Raw genomic sequence first — 22,459 nt, forward strand, 5'->3', positions numbered from 1 at the left:
CTTACAACCTTTTTTTGGCGGGGGCAGGGCCCACACTGCACAGTTTATGGCTCATAAGTTCCCTGACCAGGGGCTGAATTTGGGTCACCACAGTGAAAGTGCTGAGTCCTAACCACTGGACCACCAGGGAATTGCCAAGAAGAACTCTTACAACTTAAAGACAAACAACCTACTTAAAAATGAGCAGAAGACCTGAATACGCATTTTTCCAAAAAAGATACACAAGTGGCAACAAACACAAGAAAAGATGCTCAACATCACTAATCATTAGGGAACTGCAGATCAGCATCACAATCATGAAGATGAAGTACTATTTCACACCCACTCTGTTCAGTTCAGTCGCTCAGTCGTGTCCGACTCTTTGCGACCCCATGCATTATAGCATGCCAGGCCTCCCTGTCCATCACCAACTCCCGGAGTTCACCCAAACTCATGTCCATCAAGTCGGTGATGCCATCCAGCCATCTCATCCTCTATCATCCCCTTCTCCTCCTGCCCCCAATCCCTCCCAGCATCAGAATCTTTTCCAATGAGTCAACTCTTTGCATCAGGTGGCCAAAGTATTGGAGTTTCAGTTTCAGCATCAGTCCTTGCAATGAACACCCAGGACTGATCTCCTTTAGGATGGACTGGTTGGATCTCCTTGCAGTCCAAGGGACTCTCAAGAGTATTCTCCAACACGACAGTTCAAAAGCATCAATTCTTGGGCGCTCAGCTTTCTTCACAGTCCAACTCTCACATCCATACATGATCACTGGAAAAACCATAGCCTTGACTAGACAGACCTTTGTTGGCAAAGTAATGTCTCTGCTTTTGAATATGCTATCTAGGTTGGTCATAACTTTCCTTCCAAGGAGTAAGCGTCTTTTAATTTCATGGCTGCAATCACCATCTACAGTGATTTTGGAGCCCCCAAAAATAAAGTCTGACACTGTTTCCACTGTTTCCCCATCTATTTGCCATGAAGTGAGGGGACCAGATGCCATGATCTTCGTTTTCTGAATGTTGAGCTTTAAGCCAACTTTTTCACTCTCCTCTTTCACTTTCATCAAGAGCACTAGACCATTCAGGTATGACCTAAATAAAATCCCTTATGAATATACAGTGGAAGTGAGAAATAGATTTAAGGGACTAGATCTGACAGATCTAGTCTGAACTAGCCTGATGAACTATGGACGGAGGTTCGTGACATTGTACAGGAGACAGGGTTCAAGACCATCCCCATAGAAAAGAAATGCAAAAAAGCAAAATGGCTGTCTGAGGAGGCCTTACAAATAGCTGTGAAAAGAAGAGAAGCGAAAAGCGAAGGAGAAAAGGAAAGATATAAGCATCTGAATGCAGAGTTCCAAAGAATAGCAAGGAGAGATAAGAAAGCCTTCTTCAGCGATCAATGCAAAGAAATAGAGGAAGATCTCTTCAAGAAAATTAGAAATACCAAGGGAATATTTCATGCAAAGATGGGCTCGATAAAAGACAGAAATGGTATGGACCTAACAGAAGCAGAAGACATTAAGAAGAGATGGCAAGAATACACAGAAGAACTGTACAAAAAAGATCTTCATGACCCAGATAATCACGATGGTGTGATCACTGACCTAGAGCCAGACATCCTGGAATGTGAAGTCAAGTGGGCCTTAGAAAGCATCACTACGAACAAAGCTAGTGGAGGTGATGGAATTCCAGTTGAGCTATTTCAAATCCTGAAAGATGATGCTGTGAAAGTGCTGCACTCAATATGCCAGCAAATTTGGAAAACTCAGCAGTGCCCACAGGACTGGAAAAGGTCCGTTTTCATTCCAATCCCAAAGAAAAGCAATGCCAAAGAATGCTCAAACTACCGCACAATTGCACTCATCTCACATGCTAGTAAAGTAACGCTCAAAATTCTCCAAGCCAGGCTTCAGCAATACGTGAACCGTGAACTTCCAGATGTTCAAGCTGGTTTTAGGAAAGGCAGAGGAACCAGAGATCAAATTGCCAACATCTGGTAGATCATGGAAAAAGCAAGAGAGTTCCAGAAAAGCATCTATTTCTGCTTTATTGACTATGCCAAAGCCTTTGACTGTATGGATCACATCCACTAGTGGTTGTTAAATAGTTTGACGGCTACTACCAAAAAAAAAGCGGGGGTGGCGGGCTTTGGGGGGCAAGAAAATAACAAATGTTGGCAAGGATGTGGAAAAACTGGAACCCTTAGGACACTGTTGATGCGAATGTAAACTGTGCAGTTGCTTTCTGTGGGAAAAAGTTTAGTAGCTCCTGAAAGAGTTAAAACATGAAAGTACTATATGACCCAACAATTCTACTCTTGGGCATAAAACCAAAAGAACTGAAAACAGGTTTTCAAACAAAAACTTGTACCTGAATATTCATGGTATTCTTATTGTCAATAGCCAAGAAATGGAAACAATGCTAACGTGTCCATTGCCTGATGAATAAACAAAACGTGGCATATCCATTTATTATTCAGCCATAAAAATAAATGAAATACTGATACACACTCTAACATAGATGAACCCTGAAAACATGGTATGTGAAAGAAGGCAGACAAAAGTCACATACTACATGGTTCTACTTACGTGAAATGTTCAGAACAGGCACACTCACAAAGATACAAACAGAATAGTGGTTTCCAGAAACTCAATGAAAGGGGAATGGGGAATGACTGTTTAATACATACGGGGTTTCCTTCAGGGTGAAGAAAAAGTTCTCGAGTTAGTGTTGGTGATTGCACTTCACTGTGAAAGTACTGAAGGCTACTGAATTACATGCTTTAAAATGGTTAAAACAGGAAACTAATGTTATGTTTAGTTCATCACCATTTAAAAAATAATTAAATGTCTTTCTAAATTGACAGCTTGTGGTGGATATCCATGAACTATGAATGCTTTGGTTAATGACAACTGTATCTATTCAAATTGTATTTCAAAACGTCAAGCTAAAGCCATTACTTAATTTTATCAAGTTGTACAATACTTTTAGTGAACCTTGGTTCAGAAACTGTATAGACTTTTCAAACTTACTTTTGAAACTAATAGCGTGATGAAAAATGATAAAATGTATGTTCACACTCATTTGCAATCAAACTGGACATCTAAAAAGAGTATAGCCTAAAATCTTTAAATATACCATTCAAGAAGAATATGAAGTTAAACAGAGGGCAAATACTATGTTACCTGAAGTTCTATATCCTTGGAAACCCCTGAATATCCAAAAAAAATGTATACCTCTCACAGATCCAGCCTCTATATATAGAGTTTTCGAAATATTAGTAAATCCTCTTTAACCACTCCCAGGAAAGGAAACTGGGGGTAGGCTTTAAATCAAGGGACTGTGTTTCCTTCAGTTCAAAATCAACAAAAACATGGCATATGTCCCTGGGAAAAGGTCTCCATTACAGGCCTTGAATCCTCTATGGCCACAGGCAGTAGCTGGGATGACTTTGCCCTGACCTCAAGTTCATTTGAAGTGAACCAAGAAAGAACTTTTTGCCCTTGGCAATGTATAATACACCAGGCAGCATTCCTGGAAACATGGAGGAACTATGACGCTGGATCCTTACTTCTAAAGAGAGGAATTCTGGGCACTCACCCATTTGCAGTACCAAAAATCCAGGCTTGGTACATACTCGAGCGTGACCTCTTTGTCATGGATCATTAGAGTTCCCTGTGAAGACAAAGACAGAGCCATCAACATTAACCCTTGGAGAAATGAAGAGACAGGAAGGCACAAGAGAGCCTTTCCAGTCCCCCAAGCTGAAACATTTTACAAAAAGTGAGCTTATTCATGGACAAAAGGAAATGGCTGTTATAAGCCACAGTCTTGGGGCAGTGTCTGCTGGCAGAGCAAGCTTAAGCTTAGGGAAAGGGAGTGGGAGAAGGTGAGATCGGTCTTCAGCCTTGGCTCCTGTGGGTGGGGGGCGCTGTCTTTGGGCAGGTTAGGCCCGGTCTATCCTCCAGAGGTCATATAATCCCAGCAAGTCCCCCACCTGGCTAGGGAGCTAACACACTATCAAGAAGCAAACTCCTTCCTTCTCAGCACAGAGGCACAGGAGCCCTCTCAATTTCCTTCTTTGCCATAGCTAACTCAAATCCCTGTGGTAAGGTAGTAAGGGCTCTTCACTTTGGTGCCTGAAAACTTTTTTTTTTTGGCAATACTGCTGCGTGGCAAAAGCACCAAAAGAAAGAGATACAACACTGAAGACAGGAAGGAAAGAGGACTGTGAAAGCTTCACGGCAGGTCACATCCTTAGAGCAGGAAACTGAGTGGCTGCTGGTGGTGGTGGTGGTGGCGGCGGCGGCAGCGTCACTGGGCTTGGAGCCTTCGGAGTGAGCTGGCCGTGAGAAGTGAGAGCAACTGCTGGCAAGTGAACACTTTGGGAAAGTCTGGCACAGGAACAGGTAGGGAAAAGGGGTTCAACAAGCCTGCAGTTACAGAGCTCCTTTGCCTCTGCATTTTGGACAAGACACGAATTCTTTCACACCAAGAAAAAGGAAATAAATTTTGTTTAATAATAAACACTAGACAGCAGATAGGTGTTAGAGCAGAGGGGGAAAAAAATCTCTGCCTAATGACAAAGGACCCTCACCCACACTTGCAAGTGAACTAACCGAGGATGCGACTCTGGAACTAGCCCCTGCGCTGTGTTCATTCTCCGCCCTCTAGGGTCCTCTGTGTCTCCTCAGACAGGGCTCTGAGTTATACAAGGCATTTCTTTGCAATTGGACCTCAGTTTCTTGCTTGAATCCATACATCTGTCAAATAATGCTTTACCTCTCTGCTTTTCACACCAAAAGAGTCAAGAGAAATACACAGAATAAAATTATTGTCTTGTCAAAACCAAAAAAAAAAAAAAAAACCTGCCCGCCTACCTAGGTCTTAGAACCTGGTCTCTGAGAAACTGTTTTGTGGTTTGCTCTTAAGACCAGAGGATGATGATAACAAAAATTTGCTAACCAACTTGAAGTGCTTACTAAGAGCCAAAGATTAAGTGTGTTGTTATCTTCTTTAACCCCTAAATGATCCCATGATCATTCTCTCCACTTCACAGGTGAGGAAACATGCTCAGAGAGGCAAGGTTACCTAGCTCGTCAAAGGCAGAGTCAGATTAACTTCTAGGGCTGTAGGTAAGTGGCTATAGGCTACATTTGGCAACTCCTGCTCACTCTGAGGGTTAGGTAAGCTGCCCAAGGAGCCAATATAGGAAAGAGAGACAGCTGTGCAGACAGGGAGGGTCAGGGGATTATCACTCTGCCAAGCCCTATCATATGGGAGGTTGGTCAAGATGGTATCCTTCCATCCAGAGGCAGTATGTCATTTAAGTCATTTAAGAGTATGGACTCTCAGTCAAGTTCCCTAAATTTGTATCCTGCCTCCACTCCATGACCTTCAGCAAGGTCCTTAACTTCTCTGAGCTTCAGTTTCCTCTATTTGTAAAGTAGGACTAACAGTATGTATACCTTATAAGGTGGTTATGAAGATGGATTAATTCACTGCAAGTGCTTAGCATGGGATATAGTTAGGCTTAATAAGTGTATTTCTCACTTGCTTGTCAGGGGTTAATATTTCATACCCCATTTCAATCTATTGAAAAGACTTAAGCTTTCATAAGGGCAGGGTCACTGCCTGTCAGAACCTATATTTTTATGACAGCCTTTAGTGTTAGTTTTCAATTGCTGGACCATATCTGATCAACCAGGCTAAATCTTGATGGTCTTTTGTTATCAGTAGTCAGCCCACTGCTTAGTACAGAAAAGGAACTTTATAAGCATTTATAGAATGAAAAAAAAAAAGACTTGAATGCATCCAACTATGCCTGGAAGACTGGAGTGCTCAGCACACAGTAGCTCTGGAGGAAGATTCTGCTGTCATAGTGCACATCTGTATACCCGTCCATAAAATATGTGGGATGCTATTTGAACAGTGAACAGTGCCATCAGAACAAGGCACTACTGTGAATCACAGTCAGTTGCAAACTCTGATTTCACCACTTGGAGGCATCAGTAGATTCAGGAATTCCTAAGGCAAGGAGCACATTCTACTTCTCAGATAACAAATACGGATGGATGTTCCAGGAGCCTCTGAGGACTTTCTGCCAAGGGTAGGGAACTTCCCCTGCTAAGAGTACTCACAGAGTATCAATTGGAGATCATCTTCAACTCATGTTAAAAAGGCCATGTATAATTTTTTTTTTTTTTCCTGCACTGCAGAGCTTATAGGATCCTAGTTCCCCAGCCAGGGATTAAACCTGTGCCCACTGGAATGGAAGCACAGAGTTCTAACCACTGGACCACCAGGGAATTCCCCATGCACCATCTCTTATTTCTCAGGGTCCTCTATCTACAACTAAGATGGCCCTTTCTTTTCCACCTGCACATGGCTGGATATAAGGCTACCAGAGACCACTGCTAAGGAATACAAAATGGTTGTGAAAGCCATCACTGTTGAAAAACAGCCAACTGTTTGAGTAAAAATAAACAGACACAGAACTAACTCGAATGGTTGACTTATGATGTGATTCCCCAGTTGCTATCATACATCAGCTGCTCAGATATACCAAACACAGGCGTGACATATGCTGTACTCCCCCCATGCCTGTCAAGTCTTTTCTTCAGGTTTCATAGTCAAGATCTGCCAGTGTCTCCTAGGGAAACAACCTGTGGGGAGCTGGGTAGGATGATTTCATCATTGTTTGGTTGTCCACATTTCATTGTCTAATACCTACCATCTTCATTCACACACTAGAAATTTTATTTATCATTTGAATTAGTGGGTTGTTTATTAAGGCTCCTGAAGCAACCCCATGAAGACTGCAAGTCTGATTAACCACATCTGGCTCCTAAAGATGTACCACCATATATTTGAAAGTAAAACCAAAGATACCCATGCCCTTTCTCAGTCATTGGAGATTAGGCTTAAATTAGATTAAAACCTGCTTGAATTCTCCTAAGCTGAAAGCCCTCACTTGACAAAATCACACAGATGCATTCCTAAGTATATCTTAATGTGAAGCTGCAAGGATTGAGAGACAATCAAACTTTTGAACAGCAAACCGAGTCCTTGCTCTCCAGCTCAGGGACACTGGAGAGTACCATAATCTGTGCCTGAGGGCTGCTAAATTCAACATGCACATTTCCATTTCCCTTTTCATCTGCTGCTTTTGCAAACTTGATAACTCCATTTTGTGACCTGTGAAAAGAACCTAGGTCGGAGAATTGAGACTCTACCTTAAGTTTTAGCTGATTTATAACCAAACCCAAGGATTCTTAAGGTACTAGGAGGTATAGGAGAAAATGGAAATGAAAGAACATTTCTGGCAGCAGCTCTGCGTCTTTGTTGAAGATCTCCCCCAAGCGCAGTCACAGTTCTACTTTGTACTGAGAATACGGCTGCTGTGTGACATAACAAGTCATCCCATTCAAGAACGGAGAGAGACAGGCAGGATCAAAGGCAGGGGGAAAGTATGTGAGCCTTGTGAATACAACTTACACTGAAAAATCAGCAAGCCCTCTTTGTAGGTTTGTGCTTCTTCCAAGCACAGGATGGGAGAATCAGGTTACTGGGGGTTGAAAACTGGTACTATCAGAGATAGTAATCTTTATTCACAAAGCAATTATAGTTTACAAAGGCATTCTTCACAAATGTCATCTTGATCGATCCTTGCAAATAGGGGATATATAAAATCTATTTCCACATGGGAAAGTATGACTGAGATACAGAGCAGCCTATTCAGAATTATAGAGCTAGTTAGCAATATACATGGGACCAAACAGCAGGTTTTCTTTTCACCATCTTGTTTTTCTTTGTTTTTAAACTTCCAGACTGTCAGCTAACTCTTAACACTTGCCACACCACCGAGGTGGCTTCTAATGAAAAAGTGCATAAGCTAGCGTCTAAAGAAATTCACAGGCAATGGCAACCCAGGAATTTTTAGAGAAACTGTCACAAACATCCTGATAGTGTTGCCGGTCCTCCAAACTGGCCTGCTCAAGGTATTCTTATTGTGCTTAAAGCACCTATGATTACTTTAGGCGCTGTGTCTAAGACAAAGATGGCTGCTAACTGGTACTCTACAAAGAATTTCAATAACAACAATCAAATGGATCTGCAGAAATAATAAATCAGGAGGAACAAAATAACAGGCTTAACACAGATGTACAGTCATCTCTTGATAACCATCGGAGACTGGTTCTGGAACCCCACAGATACTACAATCCAAGGATGCTGCAGCCTGGCACAAATGGTGTAGTAGAGCTGGCCCTCTGTCTACGGATGCAGACCTGTGCATGTGGAGGGCTGCTCATATGTCATTCCCCCCAGCATAAAAGAGAAGCTTTTTGTAGAAATCTTTTGCAAACCACCTAGACTCATTCTTTCCGGTACAAGGATATGTAACAGCTCAAACATCTCGTAAAACTAAGTATTCTCAAAGGCCAAAACCAAAACGAGGCAGAAAGAGGAAAGGACAGGAAGGAAGGAGAAGCCAAGAATCCTGATGAAACTACACAGAATGCTTTGTGACAACCTTAGCTTGGTCCACTGACTCCCGGGTACCTTCTGCTTAGAATGGCCTTTCACCTGACAGGAGCCGACTTGCCCTCTGAGCGAGCACGAGGTGAGGTCCTGAAGAGAACTCTGCTAGAAACAGAATCGAACTTGAGGGTCTAAATAAGACTGAGGAGCAAGGAGACAGTGCCCTCTGAGCAGCGACTTATCTTGATACCTTTTCTTGTCCAGACAAAAGCACAACAAACGTTTTCTAAAATGCTCCTTAATAACACTATTTTACTACCTGACTAATTTATCTGTCATTTCCTAAAAGGAAACAATTTGTATCACGCTAAAACTAAAACCTTATTTGTGTTCTCTGAAGCCATATGGCTGGACTGTATTTCACTGAGCCCTTCGACCAGGCTCAGCCTCAGTGGAAGTAAGGTCTCAAGATGAACTCTGCTCCAGGAACACAACACAGGTCCCAGCACAGGCATTTGGTGCTGTGAATATAAACCGCCCACTCCACCACCACTCCCTGACATTCTTCTGTGGATTTTAAAGTGAGATCCCAGTTCCTCCAGAGAATGCCTCTGTCATTGTCAAAGAAAATCAGTGATCTGCAGTTTTGGAGATGATGTCATACTTGGCTCCAGGAAGACTTAGGAAGAAATCAACTCGTCTACCAGGGAATATATGAGACTCTCCCATTCTAAGTCATCTGAGGCAAAAACAAAGAGGCAAAGTATAAACAAACAAATAAATGAAAAATCAAATAAATTAAATGATCAAAACAGCCAAAGTCTTTTCTTTCCTTGTTAGAAGATGAGGCTTGTTACTGCCAGGCAGATGGGGCACTCAGCAAATTCCTTCACCACAAAGAAACGATTTACAAGCTCCAGCTAACAGTACTGAGAATAATCAACAACTACGAACCACTAAGATGCAAATCATTTTTGAAACTTTCAGTTTGTTATAATTTTGCATGGTTTACAACAACATTTCAGCCAATATTTATAAAGACCTCAGTTAAGATTTCCCTGGTTAATCAATTATTAATTTCCAAATAAAGACATGACTTAGATCTTTGTGGAAGAGGATATCAGGTTCGAACATAGCTTACTGATGCTCAGAATTCCTTTCAGAATTCAGGCTTCCTTAACCTCCATTTTATTCTTTCATATTCCGAGATAACTACTGTTCTAGTTCCCCTGGCTCTTTTCTTCTGGGAAAAGAGGACCTTAAATTCGACACATACTCAAGCTTCGTTGTCTAGGTCTCTAAACAGAGTCACTGTAGGGGAAGAAAAAGGAAGTTTCTAAAATCACTGGAAAACATCAAGCTTATTTTGTTTGCTGAATAATATTCAAACCATTTCTCTCATTTCTTTTTCTTTCAGAGCTGACAACTGGAGGTAGCAGGAACAGCCAAGAGAATAGATAAAAGCCCTAAGACACCGCACAGGCCACACAGCTGAGCCCACCACAAAAGCCGTACAATGTTCCCCAGGCGTCCCCCAAAGAATCAGCAGCAGCTATTCTTCCGGCCTCACCAATGAAAAGAGATTATTTCTCCTGGCTCTTTATCTCCTACCTCCCACCCAAAGAACCTTAGCTCTCTCAAAAGCAGTCTCTATTAGCCTCTCTGGCTTCAATGTCCTGGGCTCAGACATTTCAGAGAACCCAATTGACATACTTTCTGCAGAAACAGGATCTTGAAAAGATGAATAAAATACAAACCTGCCAGATTTCTGAACACTGTTCAACTGCAGGGAAGCAACCACCCACCATTCTTTATTTCTTAGTCAATAAGCCACAGACCCAGTGCCACAATGACAGAAGCAACAAGACCAACAATGCAAGCTTCAAGTCAGAGAAGGTTCACTGGGACAGGATCCTTCACTCTTTTAGATCTATTCCTTCTCACACACAAATAACACACAATTATCAAACTTCAGCCCCTAATAATAAGGGATGGCTTTTCACATGGAAGATGTGCCCATGTTAAATTGGTCCATACTGAGGAAGCAACATCTGCTGAGCTGTAATATCATGGCTGCTACCGCAGCAGATACGTCTAGAGGATAAGGGAATGAATGATCTCTGCACGGGGCAGAAATCCAGGATCCTGGGAGGAGACAAAGCCAGGAAGTCTCTAACACTATCCCAGCTAGAGGTACTATCAAGTGCTACAAAGGAACAGCCTCTGGCCATCAAGAAACCCTCCTGCTCAAACCTGTATGCTTTAGAAATCTAACACACACTTAACCTTTAGATGGCTTGAAATATTCTCAAGACCTAAGGATATACCTTAGAAATAGATTTAAGGGCCTAGATCTGATAGATAGAGTGCCTGATGAACTATGGAATGAGGTTCGTGACACTGTACAGGAGACAGGGATCAAGACCATCCCCATGGAAAAGAAAAGCAAAAAAGCAAAATGGCTGTCTGGGGAGGCCTTACAAATAGCTGTGAAAAGGAAAGATATAAACATCTGAATGCAGAGTTCCAAAGAATAGCAAGGAGAGATAAGAAAGCCTTCTTCAGCGATCAATGCAAAGAAATAGAGGAAAACAACAGAATGGGAAAGACTAGGGATCTCTTCAAGAAAATCAGAGATACCAAAGGAACATTTGCATGCAAAGATGGGCTCGATAAAGGACAGAAATGGTATGGACCTAACAGAAGCAGAAGACATTAAGAAGAGATGGCAAGAATACACAGAAGAACTGTACAAAAAAGATCTTCATGACCCAGATAATCATGATGGTGTGATCACTGATCTAGAGCCAGATATCCTGGAATGTGAAGTCAACTGGGCCTTAGAAAGCATCACTACGAACAAAGCTAGTGGAGGTGATGGAATTCCAGTTGAGCTATTTCAAATCCTGAAAGATGATGCTGTGAAAGTGCTGCACTCAATATGCCAGCAAATTTGGAAAACTCAGCAGTGCCCACAGGACTGGAAAAGGTCCGTTTTCATTCCAATCCCAAAGAAAGGCAATGCCAAAGAATGCTCAAACTACCGCACCATTGCACTCATCTCACACGCTAGTAAAGTAATGCTCCAAATTCTCCAAGCCAGGCTTCAGCAATATGTGAACCGTGAACTTCCTGATGTTCAAGCTGGTTTTAGAAAAGGCAGAGGAACCAGAGATCAAACTGCCAACATTCGGTGGATCATGGAAAAAGCAAGAGAGTTCCAGAAAAGCATCTATTTTTGCTTTATTGACTATGCCAAAGCCTTTGACTGTGTGGATCACAATAAACTGTGGAAAATTCTGAAAGAGATGGGAATATCAGACCACCTGACCTGCCTCTTGAGAAACCTGTATGCAGGTCAGGAAGCAACAGTTAGAACTGGACATGGAACAACAGACTGGTTCCAAATAGGAAAAGGAGTACATCAAGGCTGTATATTGTCACCCTGCTTATTTAACTTATATGCAGAGTACATCAAGAGAAACGCTGGGCTGGAAGAAACACAACCTGGAATCAAGATTGCTGGGAGAAATATCAATAACCTCAGATATGCAGATGACACTACCCTTATGGGAGAAAGTGAAGAACTAAAAAGCCTCTTGATGGAAGTGAAAGTGGAGAGTGAAAAAGTTGGCTTAAAGCTCAACATTCAGAAAACGAAGATCATGGCATCCGGTCCCATCACTTCATGGGAAATAGATGGGGAAACAGTGGAAACACTGTCAGACTTTATTTTTGGGGGCTCCAAAATCACTACAGATGGTGACTGCAGCCATGAAATTAAAAGACGCTTACTCCTTGGAAGGAAAGTTATGACCAACCTAGATAGCATATTCAAAAGCAGAGACATTACTCTGCCAACAAAGATTTGTCTAGTCAAGGCTATGGTTTTTTCTGTGGTCATGTATGGATGTGAGAGTCGGACTATGAAGAAGGCTGAGCGCCGAAGAATTGATGCTTTTGAACTGTGGTGTTGGAGAAGACTCTTTGGAGTCCCTTGGACGCAAGAAGATCCAACCAGTCCATTCTGAAGGAGATCAGCCCTATGATTTCTTTGGAAGGAATGATGCTAAAGCTGAAACTCCAGTACTTTGGCCACCTCATGCAAAGAGTTGACTCATTGACGGACGTGAGTCTCAGTGAATTCTGGGAGTTGGTGATGGACAGGGAGGCCTGGCGTGCTACGATTCACGGGGTCGCAAAGAGTCAGACATGACTGAGAGACTGATCTGATCTGATCTGAAGGATACACCATCTAGTATATTAAAAGGCATCCCTTTTATTTGTTGGACGATCACCAGAATAACCAAGATAAGTGATCATATAAATAAAAATTTCTTTTTAAGAAAAACTGGGGGAAAAACATATTAAATAGGGGAGAGGTTTGAGCAGTGTCAGGAAGCATCCTGAAGTTTCCAGCACACAGAAGAGCAGGCATGTCTAGATTTTTTAGGATAGTTCCGACTTTGTGTTTTGTCCTGTCAAAAGGCAGTGCACACCAGTTTGAAGTTTAGGAAGGTAGTCAACATTACAACACAGCTGGCTCCTCTCCAAAATATTGCAGTTCAGTATACTGAGATTATTTCTTCTTGTGGGAAGAGTTCTAGGGTTTTACAGATTAAAAATGCCTTTAACCTTTTCCCTACTGCCTCCTCATCCCCCAGAATCCTACTGCCTCCTCATCCCCCAGAATCTGTAGCCAGAACAGGCTATATTTTCATTATTCAAGAGCAGCTATTTCCTCACAGCAGATGAAATATGGGGGGTTCAGTAGTGAACAAAATCTAGCAATGCTCTCATAAAGATTTTTTTTATGATAATTTTTCAAAACATGAGAACAACAAACAAGTATCGTTTTAAACAAATAAGGAGCATATATCTTGACCTGAAATTCTTATCAGAAGAAACACACACTGGAAAGTGTTTTTTATTATTGCCAGAAGTGAAGAGAGACAAATGGAGTAAGAAAGTTTATGCTAAGAGGTCAACTGTGTGACACAGTTCACCACATATAAAATGCACTGTGAGCAGCACATACAATGGACAAAGCTGGATGTTACCCATAGAGGAGAAATTGATAAACCACACTTACGTGAGAGAGCCAGCAATAAGTAGGATCAAGGCATATGTATCTATATATAGATAGATATAGATAACAGGAGCCTGGCAGAAATGCTATTGCCTTCAGGGAAGGAGCATTCTATTTCTGCCCTCTATAAATCGTACAGTTTACAAACAATAAGTCATAGAACAAGTCATACAGAAAGGCTATACCCAAAGCTGCCTAGTTAAAATATGGTCTTTATCATCCTCTAACTTCTCTAGCTTCTGAATTCAAATATTAGACACTAATATCAACAGTCTATGCCACAGTGTCTATTTAGCTACTATGTGTCTATTTAGTGTCTATTTAGCTAGTATTTAGTGTCTATTTAGCTACTATTTAGACACTAATATCAGCACTGTCTATTCCACAGTGTCTATTTAGCTACTAGTCCTCAGTCTATGTGACATTTTAAAAAATACAAAAACAGAAGTGTACATTTTAATATTTTATTTATACATTTTATTATTGTTTAATATTTTTATTAGGATAATTTTATTATTGTGATAATTATTTTATTAGTAGTATTTTATTATCCATAATTTTTTAATTATTAGGATAAACTTTGAAAAAATAGGTTTCATACATGACCTAAAAGAATTTGGAATCTGGTTCTTAGCCTGGAAAATTACTAGAATCAGAGTAGTCTCCCAATGACTATTTGCTTCCTTTTTTCTTGGAAGCAAATCCTTGATTTTTAACTGGGTACACGGCTGCCTGGAATAAGAATTTTCTCAACCTCCCTGCAGTTAAGTAAAGCTGTAACTAAATTCGAATAAACTGGACATAAGCAGAAATAGTACTCGCAGAGTTCAGGAAGCATTCATTCTTAAAGGAATGTCCATTTTCATCCTTTCGTCTTTACCACTGGTCGGCAAGTCAAAGTGATGGCCAACATCCAAGGTGCCACCTTGGACAATCAGGTCGCAGCCACACATTGAGGATGATAGGGTTACACGATGAAAAGAGCCCGAATCCTTGACGATCATACCACCCTAAGAACACCTGGATGGCTTAGATTTCGTTTATGTTAAAGAGAAATAAATCATCTCAATTTAAGCCATAGTTAATTCTAGTTTTGTGAGCGAGTTTTTTGGTGAGTTTTGTCACTCACCAAATCTAATCCTAACTTATCTAGATGCTTTTGGAGATTATTGGTGATAGGCAGAGGGAGGTATTATTCTGCCCCAAAGACTAAGACTTTAAAAAAAGGTGAAAACTAGTTAAATAGTGGAACAAAAGATATAAAAACTAACAATGAAAAAAACCACATGTTTATATTCTGCCAGGCACCAGTACTGAATCTCCATCAGTAACCTAGAGATCCTGCTGTCAACTTCACACTCAACAAGCATCTGCACCTCTCCCTTCCCAATGCCTTCCTTTTACAGATGTTTACTTTCTGTTCAAGGTATTACTGTTCTTCTAACCTCTGAGAGGCCTCTAAATCTGCTCTCTCTTGTCCCTCTGTCCAATATCCAGTGTTACCAAACCTTAAAGAGTCTTCTTTCAAGCCTGACATTTTCATTACATACCTGCTCCCACCCCCTAGTGGAAGCCATCATCTCCTCACATCTCAATTTCTGCTTCAGATTCTAACAGACTTTTTACTCTGCAGTTTCTCCCCTCTAGTCAAGTCTATATTCTATTACAAGAGTTTCCCTATAGTGTCATTCCTGTGGTTCCCTTGTGTTTTTAAAGACTAAATGTAAGGCCCTTGACAACCTACTTTGCACTTTCCAAGCTCTTCCTTTCACTATTTCCTGGAGTACGACAAACAAGATGTGGTGACCTCTATTAGAACAACAATACTATATTACTGTCTGCTACCAAACATAATAGGGTAGAAACCTAACAGAAGTACCAGAATCTGGCAGGTCAAGAGGCTACTCAAGTTGGAAGGATAAGAGCCCTCTAACTGTGCAGAAAGATCACTAAAGGCTTATGAAGAAGGAACAGTCAGAAACCCCACTTTCAGTGTGCATTACCATACAGAAACAAATATTTAGCACATTATACGCTGCCAGTTCAGTTCAGTCATTAAGTTGTGTCCAACTGTGACCCCATGGACTGCAGCACACCAGGCTTCCCTGCCCGTCACCAACTTCCGGAGCCTGCTCAAATTCATGTCCATCAAGTCGGTGATGTCATCCAATCATCTCATCCTCTGTCGTCCCCTTCTCCTCCTGCCTTCAATCTTTCCCAGCATCAGGGTCTTTTCCAATGAGTCAGTTCTTTGCATGAGGTAGCCAAAGTACTGGAGCTTCAGCTTCAGCATCAGTCCTTCCAATGAACATTCAGGACTGATTTCCTTTAGGATTGACTGGTGTGATCTCCTTGCAGTCCAAGGGACTTTCAAGAGTCTTCTCCAACACAGTTCAAAAGCATCAATTTTTCAGTGCTCAGCCTTCTTTATGGTCCAACTCTCACATCCATATATTGGAAAAACCAAAGCTTTGACTAGACGGACCTTTGTTGGCAAAGTCATGTCTCTGCTTTTTAATATGCTGTCTAGGTTGATCATGGCTTTTCGTCCAAGGAGCAAGTGTCTTTTAATTTCATGGCTGCAGTCACCCTCTGCAGTGATTTTGGAGCCCAAGAAAATAAAGTCTGTCACTGTTTCCATTGTTTCCCCATTTATTTGCCACAAAGTGATGGGACTGGATGCCACAATCTTAGTTTTTTGAATGCTGGGTTTTAAGCCAGCTTTTTCACTCTCCTCTCTCACCTTCATGAAGAGGCTCTTTAGTTCCTCTTTGTTTTCTGCCATAAGCGTGGTATCATCTGCAAATCTGAGGTTACTGATATTTCTCCCAACAATCTTGATTTTGAGGCTCAGTACTATCTTGAAATTACCTAAGCACATGCCTGACAACAGAGTCCCATTCATACCAAGTACTCAAGAGACACAAGAGGCACTTTCCTAGGCAAGGCACCCAGACTCATGTTCTCTGACCTTAAAGAGGTCCAGCTAAGCTTAGAAATATGATAGGAATAAGCTCAAATGTTTCTATGAGCTGTCTTCCAGTTCATAGTGAATTCATGCATTGCTCTGGATTCACAGTGCACAAGAATCAAGTTAAAGAAGAAGAAAGAAAAACACCTTTACTCTATATCTTTAAACTAAGATACCTCAGGAATTATTAAAGAAAAAAAAAAAGTTGACTCTGAGCAGGAGAACCTGTAAGGAATGAAAAGAAGAAACCTGACTGCTCAACTGCAATTTCTGGATATGCTCAAAACCAAGTAACAAAGGCTGATCCATGTCCAAGGCAGCAAGTGCTTAAAACACAAAAAACAATCCACAGTCCAAGGGAAAATTCAAAATGGCAGTGTGAATGCCCAAGGTATCTAAGAACTGAAACCTGATCATTGAAACTGTGAGTATTCTGTGTTTTCAATACCACACCACTCCAATATGGAGCCTAATCCATTAGGAGAAAGCTCTTGAAAAACAACAACAACAACAAAATGCTCTAGCATTTCCACTCCTAGACATATACCCAAGAGAACTGAAATTTGTTTACACAAAAATCTGTACATAAATGTTCATTTATAACACAAATGAACTTATCTATGCAACAAAAACAGACTCACACACACAGAGAGCAGACTTGTGGCTGCAGGAGTGGGGGGAGGATGGACTGAGAGTGTGAGGTTAGCAGATGCAAATTCTTATATATTGAACGGATAAACAACAAGGTCCTACTGAACAGCACAGGGAACTCTATTCAATACACCATAATGGCAAATAATATGAAAATGTATATATAATAGAATCACTTTGCTGTACAGCAGAAACTGACACAACACTGCAAATCAACTATATGTCAATTAAACAAATTTTAAGAAGCTATACCACATTCTGAATCTGTGAATAATGTTATTGTGGGGAAGTTTATCCTAAGCCAGGAGTACTTTTTGTAATGAAACTACAATAATCAATTCTTTCATTGGTCCTGTACATGAATTTGAATACTTGTTTTAATAAAAATGCTATTTGATATTTTATTTTTGAGATTATAATCCTGGAATAATCACTGAAACTGTTAAATTTCTTTGCTTTCTTTAAAAAAAAAGGGGGGGGGGGGCGGCGATTCTCTTTCCTGAGAGATAATTCTTGGGAAACACCAGGTCATATTCAGGTAGTATACTTGTTTTCAGCATTTCAAAAATTCTAATAGATATCCCATATATATCTACCTTAAGACTGTGTGTTAGTCACTTAGTCATGTCTGACTCTTTGCGACCCCATGGACTGTATAGCCTACCAAGCCCTCGGTCCATAGGATTTTCCAGGCAAGCATACTGGAGTGGGTTGCCATTTTCTTCTCCTTATTCACCTTAAGACTAGACAGGGTGAATAAGGTGTCCTGTTGCTTTTCTACTTCTACCCAACTATGTATGTATCAGGAACCAACAATTTACAAAAGAAAAAAGTAGTAATCAAATATAAAAACATTCTATTTCACTAATAACCTAAGACAAAATTAAATCATTCCCTTATTTGCTACACTGGTAATGTATCTAAAAAATTATGAAATATTCCAAACACATAGAAAAGTAGATAATACAATAACAAATATTCATGTACCACTACTCAATACAAATATTTTGTTATTAACACTTTGCACCCACTGGGACATGGGAAAGACAGGTACTCTCAAATACTGTTGGTAAAAAAAATAAATAAATAAATTGGGAAATTTCTGGGTGGCAATTTGACTACATTTATTAAGTCATAAAATATGCTAACCTCTTAATCTGGCAAGTCTACTTGGGGGAATTAACTTAAAGAAGTAATTAAGGATGTGTGACTATTTAGCCACAAGAACATTCATCATAGCATTCCTTAATAAAATAAAGAAGCAATCTCAAAATATCAAATGAAGAACTAGTTAAATCATGGTAACCTATACTATGGAGCATTATAAAGTCATTAAATTGATGTGCGAAAAATGTATTTAATGGCAAGGAAGGAGGTCCACAATACTTGAAGTGAAAATGTTATAAAATCAAGTGCTCAAGATTATCCTACAGAAGGAATGGCAACCCACTCCAGTATTCTTGCCTGGGAAGTTGCATGAACAGAGGAGCCTGGCAGACTACAGTCTATGGGGTCACAACTTAGCAACTAAACAACAAGATAATCCTACTTTGCAAATACAAAGGTTATAGACGACATGTGCACAGGAAAATTCGGAAGGGCACACATCAAAATAACAGTAATAATCTATTCAATGATTATAGACTATTATTCACTAATATAGACAGCATTCTGAGCAAAAAAAAAAAACAAAAAAAAATAAACCAACAAAAAAAAAAAACAAAAAAATACCTTAACACTTTTAAAACAGAAATCATACAATGTATGTTCTAAGATCACAACAGAATAAAACTAGAAATCAATAACAGAAAGACAGCTGTAAAGTCTCCAAATATTTGGAGATTAAATAACACATTCCTAAATAACAAATGGGTCAAAGAAGAAAAATCTCTCAAGAGAACTTTTTTAAATTCGAAACTAAATGAAGCTGAAAACATAACTTTTTGAAATTTGTGGGATGCAGAGAAAAGAAAGCAGTGCTCAGAAGGAAACTTATAGCACTGAATGCACATAATAGGAAAAAATGAAAATCTATAACTTAATAATCTCAACTTCCACCTTCGAAAACTATCAAAAGAACAAGTTAAATCCAAATGAAGCCAAGGAAATAAAAATCAGCGCAGAAATCAACAATACTAAAAACAGAAAATTCATAGAGAAATATCAATGAAACCAACACCTGGGATTTTTAAAATCTCACTAAAATGGAAAAATACCTAATCAGACTAAAAATACCTAACCAGACTAAACTATTAACATCAAAAATGAAATGGAGGCCATCAGTATTGATTTCATGGACATTAAAAGGATAACAAAGAAATATTATGAACAATTCCATGACCATAATTTGATAACCTTGATGAAAAAGGACCAATTCCTAGAAAAACACAATTTGCCAAAACTCACACAAGGTGAAAAAGACAATCTGGATAGGCCTATATCTATTGAAGAAATTATAATCTTTAATAATCTTCCCAAACTGAATGCACCAGGCCCTGATGAGTTCACTAATGAAGCCTATCAAACACCTAAGGTAATTATACTAATTTTCTATACTCTCTTCCAGAACACAGAAATAGAGCAAATACTTCCTAATTCATTCTATGCAGCAGTGTGCTGTGCTAAGTCCCCTCAGTCATGTCCAACTCTTTGTGGTCCTATGGACTGATCCTGCCAAGCTCCTCTGATCATGGGATTCTCCAGGCAAGAATACTGAAGTAGGTTGCCATGCTCTCCTCCAGGGGATCTTCCCAACCCAGGGATCAAACCCGCATCTCCTGCAGCTCCTACACTGCAGGCAGATTCTTAACCGCTGAGCCACCATGGAAGCCTTCTGTGCAGCAGACATCACCCTACTATTAAAACTAGACAAAGATATTACATGGAAAGAACCAGTATCACCCATGAATGTAGAAGTAAAAACTGTCAACAAAATACAAGCAAATAAAATTTAATAATGTATCAAAAGAATTATATGTTGTAACCAACTGGTTACAACAAGTATGCAATGCAAGATTGGTTCAACTGAAAAATCAATTAACATAATCCATCATAACAGGCTTAAAAAAATACAGTCATATCAACAGATGCAGAAAAAGCATTTACAAAATTTAACAGTCATTCATGATAAAAACTCTCAGCAGAATTAGATGGGAACCTTCTCTACTTGCTAAAGAACAACAGGGGTGGAGTGAGGGTCGGGGAGAACCTTAGAGCTGGCAAGTAAACTTATGAAAAGATGTTCACATCCTATGTTATTGGAGAAATACAAATTAAAATGAGTTACCACTACCCAGGGCTTTCCAGATGGCTCAGTGGTAAAGAAGCCGCCTGCCGATGCAGGAGATGCCAGAGATGCAGGTTTGATCCCCTGGAAGAGGAAATGGCAACCCATTCCAGTATTCTTTCCTGGAAAATCCCATGGACAGAGGATCCTGGCGGGCTATAATCTGTGGTGTTGCAAAGAGTTGGACATGACTGAGCGCGCGCATGCACACACACACAAAGAGCCACATAGCTATTAGAATGGTCAAAATCCTGAATACTGACGCCACCAAATGCTGGCGAGGATAGAATTCTCATTCATTGCTAATGGGAATGCAAAACGCTATAGCCATTGTAGAACACAGTTTGGCAGTTTCTTACAAAACTAAAAATACTCTTACCATGAGATCCAGGAATTATGCTCCTTAGTATTACCCAAATGAGTTGAAAACTTACGCCATATAAAAACCTACACATGGATGTATTTTTATAGCAGCTTTATTCATAACTGCCAAAACTTAGAAGCAATTAAGTTGTCCTTCAATGGGTGAATGAATAAACAAGCTGTGGTACATTCAGCCAATAAAGTATTATTCAGAGCTTTAAAAAAAAAGAGCTATCAACCCACAAAAAGACACGGAGGGATCTTCAATCCATATTACTATGTAAAAGAAGCCAATATGCAAAAAGTTAAATACTATATGATCCCAACAACATGACATTCTGGGAAAAACTTTGGAGACCAAAAAAGGGATTTGTAATCTAGCAACCATTAAGGAAAGGATGAACAGGTAGAGTACAGCAGGTTTTTAAGCCAATGAAACAACTCTGCATGATACTATAATTAGTGATACATGTCATTATAAATTGATCCAAACTCACAAATGTACAGCAGCAAGAGTGAACCCTCATGTAAACTATGGACTCTGAGTTGATAATGATGTATCAGTGATTGTGGTAAATGTACCGCAATGGATGGTGAGAAAGGCTGTGGGTGCAAGTGGTGGAGGTGGGGTGCTCAATTTTTTGTGTGAATCTAAAACTGCTTTAAAAACAAAGTCTATTCAAAAGGAAAAATCCACTCATTTATCTTTTAAAAAAAAACCAGATTACTGGAGAAGTTAATGCTCTTCATTTAACTTGCGTTTTCTACTTCTTGTACAGTGAAATGAATAACCACCACACAGAAGAGCAGGTGATATGGTGGAGAACTAACCTAACTTGAGAAAACAGTATTTTGATATATACTCTCAGGCTAAAGACAAAAAAAAAAACCTCTACTCAAATATGGTATTCCACTTTTACAGGGGTATGAATGAACAATTCTGAAACTAATTTATGTATACTCTAGGACTGAGCAAATAAGTCAATATATTGTGGATGAGATCCAGGATTTTTACTTTGGCAAACGTGAACGTGAAAGTGAAGTCGCTCAGTCGTGTCCGACTCTGTGATCCCATGGACTGTAGCCCGCCAGGCTCCTCTGTCCATGGGATTCTCCAGGCAAGAATACTGGAGTGGGTTGCCATTTCCTTCTCCAGGGGATCTTCCCGACCCAGAGATCAAACCCAGGTCTCCCACATTGCTTTAACCTCTGAGCCACCAGGAGGTAAAGCTAGAATGAATGCTGTAATACCGGATTGGAATTGGGGAAGATAACATGATGAAATCATGTTTTTTGTTTTTTTTTTAAATATATACACAGATAGATATAAAAATGCATATATGTGTATACACCATATTTTTTAGTTCTGTTCAATAAGTAAAATAAAGGATATAGAATGGTTCATCCTTAAGAGCAGAATTCTAAAAAATGTATAAGAAATGATGGAAGCAGAAAATTACCCTTAGACAAAATCTACAGTAGCAACTTTACATGCATGCACTATTAATGGATGCTAAAACTAAGTGAAAAAGGCATGCTAAGAAACAGGATATTTATATAGTCTCCTCACAAAGTATATCCTCACAAAATACTTACTAATTACAATTAATTACTAAGTTAATTATAC

General features: G+C 39.9%; 1 protein-coding gene across 5 annotated transcripts in view; it reads right to left on the reverse strand.

Moving 5' to 3' along the window:
- RBM6 (RNA binding motif protein 6) overlaps window positions 1-22,459 on the reverse strand; it is an 89,704-nt gene that overhangs the window by 15,322 nt on the left and 51,923 nt on the right. For 4 of the 5 annotated variants that reach the window (XM_019984628.2, XM_070776685.1, XM_070776686.1 and 1 more), the window contains one exon: window positions 3,592-3,666. In XM_019984628.2, the coding sequence (XP_019840187.1) occupies window positions 3,592-3,666 (75 nt within the window). Of the gene's footprint in view, window positions 1-3,591; window positions 3,667-4,610; window positions 4,778-22,459 lie in introns of all 5 variants that reach the window. The other variant, XM_070776688.1, reaches the window with a different exon arrangement.

Source organism: Bos indicus, chromosome 22 (assembly GCF_029378745.1).
Source record: "Bos indicus isolate NIAB-ARS_2022 breed Sahiwal x Tharparkar chromosome 22, NIAB-ARS_B.indTharparkar_mat_pri_1.0, whole genome shotgun sequence".
NCBI classification, from domain to species: Eukaryota; Metazoa; Chordata; class Mammalia; order Artiodactyla; family Bovidae; genus Bos; species Bos indicus.